This window comes from Opisthorchis viverrini, assembly GCF_000715545.1.
Source record: "Opisthorchis viverrini unplaced genomic scaffold opera_v5_114, whole genome shotgun sequence".
In the NCBI taxonomy this organism is placed as follows: Eukaryota; Metazoa; Platyhelminthes; class Trematoda; order Opisthorchiida; family Opisthorchiidae; genus Opisthorchis; species Opisthorchis viverrini.
In genome coordinates, this window is record NW_008751769.1 from 994,730 (window position 1) to 1,004,769 (window position 10,040).

Sequence of the window (10,040 nt, forward strand, 5' to 3'; positions counted from 1 at the left end):
GGGGGGGGGGGGGGATGCGACTCTGAATCGGTTCACATGTAGATACGAATGCGCAACGCGCATGCGTGCACATATCAATTGTTGGCTGCGGTTTACAAAGCTTTGGTGGGTGATATAAATATAATCTTCTCCAACATGCCTTTGCATGCCAATAAAGAACTGTGGTCGCGCAGAAGGGTTTGGCAAACTGCCAGGCAGTGACGGTGATAAGTTACATACTACGAGAAAAAACAGTCCAAAGAACAACTGATCGACTCTAATCTAAGCACACAGTTTGTCTTAAACAACTATCAGTGACAGCTTACCTTGAGGCCTTTTTTCAATTTCCGTATAACTCTTTCGTCTTCGAAGTACTTTGAGTCGCACAAGTACACGTCGTGATCGTTGAATTCGGTGGGGCGCGCTAAGGCAGAACAGAAGTGGGGAGATAAATTTAGGCGAAACACACCCAGAAATAGCTAAGTATTCAGGCAAGAGGAAGAGTCATGAAGCGATGGATGAAAGCCGACGAAAAACCTTAAACTTTAGGGAAACAGCTGGAGTGCCACATGATTTCTACAACAGGTAGTGTGGAGGCGATTTGCGGATGACCCATTTGGACAGAATATCACATAATGCAAGTAAAGGTGGAGGTGAACCTTAATGCACGAGTGAAACTCACTCCAAAGCGTACGCTACCAAGAAGAGCCAACTGTGTTCTTCAAGAATGGGAAAAATCCTCACAAGCTGATGGGACTATTCTCATTTTACCTCAAACGTTGGCTGGGTGATATTCAGTGATTGCTAACCACGTGACAGAACGCATCAGCATTCAAAGTAACCATATTAAGGTGTCAGAGAATGAGACGAACAAGCATAAATTCGAATCTCACCTTGGCAATAGTCGACGGGACGCATTACAAAACACTTTCCAGTGGCTGAAGCAAGCGCGTGCGTTGCGTGCTCGGCACTAGTAAGGAACACTTCTTTAGGGTAGAACACACGTGTTGGTAAATGCTCAACCGCCGTCGGAGCAATAAACCAGGGTCCGGAAAAGAATATCATATTCTGCCTACAATGTATGCAAACCAGAAAAGGTTGGGAGGTGAATAGCCTGTGAAACATGGAACAGGTTATCACTGACTTGTCAGAGACAGAAGCAAAATGCGGAGGACAAGCAAAAGTATAAAACAGGGCTTTAGGCAAGAACACAAGTAACCGGTGAGTTAAACGTGAAAATAAAAACGAGTTAAGATGATGGCAGCAGTTTAGAGAAGAAAAGTTATCAGTTAGAATGACTGCTGTGATGTGAGTAGATAGACCAAATTCGAAACTTAGAACGACATTTACTTAGAATCTCGGAAACATAGGTATGACCTGTTGGGTGGTAAGAAAGTTTGCCTTTACTTTTCTTCACTAAAATGCATATGGATTCGTTCGATAGTAAAGGAGTGTATACTTAAATGGAGTCAGGTTGACCATGACCGTATCCTGATCCGTCAGCATCTGAAAGATTAACAGGGAGACTACACAACGAGGAAATATTAAGCTGCGGGCACTGTCATCTCAACCACTGGAACGAGAGGACGAGCTGGACATGTTATTGGTTGATCGAGGTCGAATAGTGACCGAGAATAGTTGCAAGTGATATCAAAGTGGTCCCAAAAAACTTACGTAACAGACTTCCACAGCTTATCCACTCGAACAATATGTCGTTCAGTGGAGTCAACAGCCGCAGGTACGTACAAGAAGTCACCTAAAATCGAGAACAAATAAGTTAGTCATCAAACCACAAGATCCAGCAGCTACATATTCACTAACAATGTAGTCATCGAGAGATCAGGCATTATGTTGGTTCCCATCCCACTTCGTACTCCCCAAGACAGTAAAAGTAAAACGCAAAAGGTCCCTCGTGGTCTCAATGTGGTGAACTCGAAACGAAGCACTCAGAGTACGACCAACAGAACGAAACACCCTGAAATAATATTAGGACTTTATGTCTTCCGAAAAAGCAATCCGAAAGGAGAATAAACATAGGGCAGAAAAAATGAGTTTAGTCACCCTGAAAGAGATCATATAAGGGGAACCAACGATGGTTGGTCGCTTGTCAATTTCAGGAATACTGATCGAAAAGGCATGACACATTTAACTGTGGATCGATAATTCGCCTTGTTTTTACGTTTTGATCCGTAGTTGATATGCGAAAGCTTAATTCGCATGGGCACGATGGAACCGGTGGAAGCAAGGCACCACGTTCTCTGAAACAAGCGTGAGCAGCAGCACCAAACGAAGTGGTAGCCAACAACATTATACCACCGTGCGGGGTTCATAAATGAACGTTCTTCATTCAACTTGCGTGTATATGGACCATTGGCAGAATACACAACTTTTATTGTCAATTGTCCAACCTTGAAGGTAAGGGAAGCGAGTGTCTCTGTTAACATCATCAGTGCTTCCAACAACGCACTGATAAAGTTTCATCGAACGGTGACGAAACGTAGGCAAGATAACGTGCAGGCTCAGCAAGCAGAGCCACTTGACCAACTACCAAAAGCTCAGACAAACAGAATAATAAACGGAAAATAATTATCATTCGGCTGCAACCACCCTTTCGATGCTTAGCTTCCGTGCCACCCAAAGGAGGCGCGAGGACTAAGATACTGCCAGGTTGCCCAAGCCTAGATAGGGGATGTCGACGCGTAGAGGTCGGGTTCGAACCACGGACCACCCAGCCAGTAAATTTGCGCTCTAATCACTAAGCCATCTTGCCCTTCGGTCAAACAGAATAAAAAACAGGAAACAAAAAGTCATCGGGTTGGTTTGAACCAGAATAGGGCTAATAGGAATTTCCGTCAAGAACGACTGCGAAAAAATTAACCAGCACGTACCAAGTTTGACTAAGAAGCCATTCTGATGAACATATTGTTCGTAAATAATATTGCCTTCCGTTTCTGACAGATCTTGAAGTATGATTGACTAAAAAAGAAATAGAAAACCCTCCGAATGACGTTGGGTGATCAGTTAATTCGGATCAAGGAAGTATGTAATCCTATGCAGTCAAACTGCTGCGAGTTCGTAAAAATTATTTACTGGAAATGTGCTAGGATTACCATAGAGTACACGAAGGAGCAGTGAACTGTGACTTGAAATCGAACGCAGACACACAAAGGTCGCCATAGTTTGCAACATAGATCTGAGATGGTTTGTGAGCACCAGAAAGTTAGTGCGAAATGAGAGTTCTTCATCGGATGGACCGGCACCACAGATTCAGCTCACACTTCGAACTATTGATGTAGTTGCAAGTTGAACTGGTGTGAATGCGCAATTTGACGTTCTGTGATCTACTGTGAGACAGTGACGTAACATAATTCAGTTTCTCTACGGACGGTACCTTCATAAAGACCATTTTTAGGTAACCACAAATTTTCTTCATCGAAATAAATGAAAAACCTCGCTGCAAAGACCACCTTTGGAGAAACTACTGAAAATTACGGTGGGCTTCATTGTTCTAGCACAAAAGGCGTTTACATGATCAACCGCTACATGGCACTGCAGTTAGGTTTATAAACCGGAGGACAAATGAAATAGTTCACACATCGACATCTAATTGATGCAAAACTTATCCACCCGGACTTAAGCTTGCAAACGAGTCGCCGTACCATGTGTACGGTGATCGTAAATAGAGATGTGGTCACCCGAAAACTAGCCATAGAAACTAGATTTCTATCCTAATGGTGAACAAACTGAACTTTGTTCAGACAGGCAGAAGAGGCGAGTCACCTAGAGCCACCTCAAACGGGATGAGAGCCAAGAAAACGCGAGTCACGAACGGTATCAAAGGGAAATAGCTCATCGAAACCCAACGAAACGAGTGTTCGGGAGAGAGAATGGCTATGATTACGGCGCCGTTGACCGGAAGGTCGACTGCTTTCCTACTATTCCGCCTGAGTTCTAAAAGTTCCCGCTTAACCGGCTAAAGTGAGTGTCGACATGAATCGCATTTATCGGGCTGTGGTGAAACAGAAAAGCCTACCAACACGAACACAATATCCCCAAGGGTGGGCCTTATGCAAGGAAGAGGTGTTAGGGGCAAATTAACGAGCATTCACCGATAACACAGGCAGAATACAGCACCACTGCATAGTAATATGTGAAACTCGTTCCGGATGAGGAAATATGCAATAATTTAGGACGCTCACCATGACAACACCAATTCCAAAAAACGAGAATGAAACATACAAACGGTTAGTTCAGAGTAAATTGGATGACAAAAGCGACGAACTGCGGAGCCAAAAATAATAGGTGCTTTACAGTTAAGTTTCATGATAAATAACAAGCTTGATAGAAGTGAGGAAAATAATCTGGTGCGATGGCTCATCGGCTGCGAAATTGGTAAAAAAGCAGTAATTACCTCGTAAGTTCGCGGTAGCGGATAGACCATATCCTTGAAAAGCGTTGTGTCTACTTGCTCCAATGCATTCTCGAGAGGCTCATTTGGAGGCAGACGTGTCGGAATGAACGGAACGGGACGTTGTTCAAGCTCAATTCCGACGGGAGTGGGAGTAGACCAATTCTGTGGCGAGAGTCACAAAAATTATACGGTTGAGGAAGAAAAGTATGAAGACGAAATAGAGACAGTGCTAACCCGTCGTACAGCTCTGGCCAGACGAATTCAGTACAGTTCAAAGTATAGCCGCACTGGATCTGATCGCCACTAAGTTTTGGAACATACTGCAGATTGATTTATAGAAGATTATTCTTAGCATGAAACTATTGTGTTGCTTGAACAAAATCACCCACATTGCCTGCTGGTTAGCCAAGAATCTAGTGTAACCCGCATGTAGGGGTTTACTGCCTTGCACGTTCTATATAAGCTTGCATTCCATAGACGAACAATATACTACTAAACAGTATATACATCGAAAGTGTGCATAAGCACAAGACCTTCGAAGTTCAATTCAACTGGAAACAAGGGACACAAGGAGAAAATCGGAAGTTCAGTCGCTTATCCATCCGTTCATGGATATGTGCAACCGCTTACAATGGACCATCAAGTAGCGGTTCAAGGAGGGCCGACAGTTTAGACTGCTTGAACTTACATAACCGCCATGCAGTCACCAGTACCTTCAGCTGGAACAGTCCGATTCTTGTGAATATTGACACCGACAACAGTCGAACATAGTGCATTCAGGAACAAAGCGCTCAAGCAGCAGTACAGCACTGCACTTCTAGAACACCAATAAAAAAACAAGAAATGTGCATGTATATTTGTAATGTACTACTCATAAGGTTGCTGAAAATCACAGCCCACGAACATAGTGCATTCAGGAACAAAGCGCTCAAGCAGCAGTACAGCACTGCACTTCTAGAACACCAATAAAAAAACAAGAAATGTGCATGTATATTTGTAATGTACTACTCATAAGGTTGCTGAAAATCCATCGACAGCCCACGACCGGTTTCGCCCTTCTTGGGGCTCATCAGGTAGGCGCAGTCCCCGGGTTTCCGTCAACCTGATGTTCAGTTGCCTGAGAACATCATAAAGGAGGGATTCAGCCGGGTTCCAGGTGAGTCTCTCGAAAGAACCAAATTAGTTTGCAGATGAGTGTATATTCGCTAAGAAATGTGCATGTTTTGGCAAACGAAACACCACTAGTGTTTTACGACGAACCGTACGTTTGTTTCCACCTACAACCCAGTTGAGTTCATTTCAGTTTGACAACTGTATGTATGGGGCTCGGATCGCTCCACTATCGGACAGCAAATTACTGCTATTCGCTGAACTTCACAGTTTCGGCGACACAGACAATATTTTGAATGGGACGACAATCAAACACAAGCGATAGCATTTTCTGTTTGCAGCAGTGTCCAGACTTTGCGGTTGTGAAACGACGAAGAATTTCCGGGCAACGAATTCTGCCCTTCAACGATAAACTATTGTCACATCCAGCACAGTAGTGTCCAAGATGGGGGTTAGCATTTAACGATTTTGAAAATCCAAAGTGATGTATACCGACAGTCATGTCACGTAGTAACTTGCCACTGAAGACCAGACTGATACTCCTCTTGTTGTTCAAATTGCCAAAGCACGTAAAAGAAGTCACAAACCGAATTTTGATTCCTTGAAGAAAACGCGTCATGAACCAAACTAAAGCCTTCACAGAGTGAAGAGTGAGTAAAGCGTCGTCCTCAGCGCAGTCGGACAGGTCCGCTTACAATTCTGAGTACTGTAAATTTGTCCGTATGCCTAATCCTTACTTACATGGCACTACTGCATTTGAAGAGATTGCTCGGTAAGAACCATCCTTCACTCGTCACTGATGCTCAAATTACGTTCCGGTGAAAAAACCTTCAGTTCCAGATAACGTCAAGTCAAGGTATAGAGGGATAGATCACCAAATGAAAGTTATACATCACTTTACGCACAGTGGTTCCAATGATGAAGAAGACGAGCACTTCTCTAAAGTCTCATTGAATGGTTGGGATACGAAAGGATCCAGAAAACTAAAAGCTCGAGATCTTTAACAACGAATACAACGGTGGACGTAAACGAACAACGTGATGAGCAGATTCGGTACACTAAAAAGAACGTCAGGACTTATGAAAAATGAAATGTCGGGCGAGCAGCCATAATAAAATAAGATCTGTTAATTTCTCCCTACTGCGATATTTCATCACGTAGAGTGAGTCTGACGTTTAAAGTAACGCTGTCTTTTTGCCCGTTTCGGAGAAACATCGGAAACACAAGGCAAGAAAAGTAATTTGCAGAACTTACCCGAATTTTGACAAACGTTTGTAACTTCGACGAAAACTGTGACTCGCAGACAAATACATCTTGTTCGTCTATATTCTGGTGGGAACAACGAAAAACGAGAAGTGCGATAAGAGCAGTATAAGGGCGTTCGAGTGACAGAAGAAGAGATGAAGCGGAAGTGACTGAAAACTAAATGGCAGTAGGAGAAAAAATATCGGCATAGTAAGGTGAACTGAACTGGCCATATGTCCCGCGTTCAAAAGGCAAATAAACGCATGTCACGTAATGGATGAATCACTTTCACCACAAGGAAAAGCTCTCGAAGGAATGCAGCACAGCCGTTTAGCATGCAGTGCTTCTTTTGCATTCACAGTTCATTTGTTTACGTCCTTACACAGTTAGCAGTGACTTACATAGAAGTGAACATCAAGTGCAAGTTGGTTATGGGGTTATGAAATGCACCAGCAGAATAACCTTTCTAAAATACTGTCTCCAGTTCAGGATTTCCCATATCCTAAACCAGACTTAGAACTTAACGTTTTCATAAGCAGGATTCCAAGTCTTCACAAACTTGATTTGAAGTCACGCGAAACTCCATTTCAATTATATTCTTACACCTTTTTCCGTTAGACTTGTAGACGAAATGAACGCAAGAGTGTATACAAATTCCTGCGATTGGACGACCTGGAAACAATTGTTCCTGTAAGGAGCGAATCCTGTTGAGTAGACAGATTGTCAATTAGTTATGCTCTCAGTTTATTCCTACCAAGATCATAAAGGCGGGTGATTGGCTTCGTGACACTGGTACGAGTTAAAACCTGATGTGGTCAACTGAGTAAAGCAAGGCCCATACAGAGGACTTTGTTCGTCCGATAAGAAAAATGGGAATCCAGTTAGTTGCACATAGAAAATTAACCAGATTTAGCGAAATTACTACTGATCTCCATAAGACAAAGACCACCGCTATTCCGCATACCAGGCAGCTATCCAAACAATTGACGAGTCCACAGTTGAAGTCACCTGCATCCTAACTCGCGGCCAATCTTCCGCGAACACGCACGGTTCATGCATTCGAATACTATCCCACCACACAGTTACTCACGAAAACACAAGTTCAATTTATGATGCACGCTTGAGCCTCGGTTTGATTTTTGCTGTTTAGCAGTGGCTTGAATCAGACGTCCAGAAGGCAGAGTTGTTAGGAAGCGGTCGCAGTGGTGTGTAAACACTTGGGAGGGTATTCCCAAGATCCAACACATGAAAGTACGTTCGATTTTTCAATTCAGCCTAGTTAACTATGTATATTACTCTGAGGATAGTTGTGAAGATATCCGAGGCAGAAAAATAATAACGATACATAGCGCAACGGCATGTACCACGTGTCCCGATCTAGAAATTCCGCGCTGCAGTCAAAGAGATTTACTTTCATACACGATGAAAATTGGAAGTTCCCATGTGTCATTTGAAACTGGTGTGCAGGTGGTGAATATGCGAATAGTGAAAAAGTTGAATTCCAAATAAATCCAGTATGAGAAGCACACCCAAAGCTCAAAAGTTGGTAACAGCCAAGCAACATAACATCATAATACCGCCTCTTTTCACAATGCACAGGAGAGCCTAGATCGGAGCTCGCAAGGGATCAATCAATCTGATCAAGTGCTTGAAATAGGACCGGTTTATGCGTCGTCGTGCATAGGAGAATTCTCTTGATCGAACGAAGTAACAGGGGGGTCTACGTTGGATTGACTCATGCTTAGGTTAGGTTGTACAGTGATTTGCCGAAAGTCCAATAAAATCATTACCGGTGCCACAAAATACAACAAAAGGTTACTTTTATAGACGTACCACATCAATCATAAGGTAGATGAATACTCTTCGACACCCCATGGACAGTTTCGCCCTTCTGAAAGGTGCGAGTTTCCACCAACCTTGTGTCCTACTTGAACCCATATTGGACAGATTTAGGCGAATATAGTCATTTGCATATCACTTTGGCTTTGACTCACCTGGAACACAGCTGAATCTTTCGTTTAGGATGTTTTTAAACAACTGAATGTGCTGCCCTAGGCCGCCTCATGTTTCAGTTGGCACGATATTCGAGATGTCGCAATACAGAGATGTCGTAATATAGACGTAAATTACTACTCATAAGGTTGCCGAGCTAGAATAGAGTAGACGGGAATATCAAGTTTACGAAGAGAATGTATCAAATGGGTGGGCACAAAAACTGTGTCCGATTAAGAAACATACCAGAGCCAGAGCCAAGCATTCACCCAAGCAACCGCTGATTGGTTGGGTATCACGTGCTGAGACAGTGGCTTTACATTATGAAGCAGAGTTACTTTAAAGTCCTCGTGCCGTCTTGGATTGTTTAAAATAGGACTCTCAATTAACAGACGCTCAACAAGTGACAATCGGAACACTTCATCTACGACAAGCGTCACATTTTGATAAATCGAAGTAATAAACTGAACTGAACAGGAAGGCCGTAACACTGTTTGATCTGTTACTTGTAGCGATTTTCGAGGGAAGATAATCACAATGGAACTCAGTGAAAGGCAAACAGAACGTAACTGGATGACACATATGGCATAGTGTCTGTGACTCTGCAACTCATTCCATTTACCTTAGGACGGAACCGGATGAACTGCGATATCGATAAGACCAGACAATGTCCTATAAGCTTGTCTGTAGAAACAGCTTCCGTCAGGGACGTCCGGAAAACCTCAGCCGGAAGCAGTCGCCTTCGACGTGATGGATGGGCCTCCGATGGACGCCAGTACCACGCAACATGCACGCTCGTTTTGAGTTCAGTAGGAGGGTCTGCCGATGCCCCTGTCTCCTGATTGACCGGTGCACCGTCCGCATCTTCATTATGAGGGGTGGGCTCTTTTGGTGATTCTACTTTCGTTTGAGGAACGGAACTCTGCGTTATTCGGATAATGCGGCCAATATGACACTGAATGGCGTTGGGACGTAGCGGCTCCACGTAGACGTAATCACCAACATGATAACTACGGTTGGAAACCGTAATGTCCTGTCCGAGAAACAGTCAATTGTTATTTAGCAGCGATCTACTCGAAAAAAATGAGATATCTTCACCTACGAAGATTTTCACTATCAGGTACTTTATTTCCAGCAAGGAACACGTACCATTTTCGATCAGTACGCCCACTTTTAAGCCGGCATTCCTGCCTGTGGCAGCCACCTAACATGCAACTCATTCAAAGGCAACACGAACAGGCTGAAAATCACCACCGTCAAATTTGGGAGGTCTGTACAAAATGACGGCAAGTGAGGATCCAAA

At 43.5% G+C, this 10,040-nt stretch overlaps 1 protein-coding gene across 1 annotated transcript in view; it reads right to left on the reverse strand.

The window, feature by feature from the left end:
• The window catches only part of T265_05798 (hypothetical protein), a gene marked incomplete at both ends in the record, with an annotated part of 52,116 nt that overhangs the window by 11,053 nt on the left and 31,023 nt on the right, over positions 1-10,040 (reverse strand). Inside the window, 6 exons of the mRNA XM_009170892.1 lie at positions 306-403; positions 873-1,051; positions 1,654-1,735; positions 2,868-2,955; positions 4,391-4,552; positions 9,360-9,770. Coding sequence (XP_009169156.1) covers positions 306-403; positions 873-1,051; positions 1,654-1,735; positions 2,868-2,955; positions 4,391-4,552; positions 9,360-9,770 — 1,020 coding nt within the window. The remainder of the gene's footprint in view (positions 1-305; positions 404-872; positions 1,052-1,653; positions 1,736-2,867; positions 2,956-4,390; positions 4,553-9,359; positions 9,771-10,040) is intronic.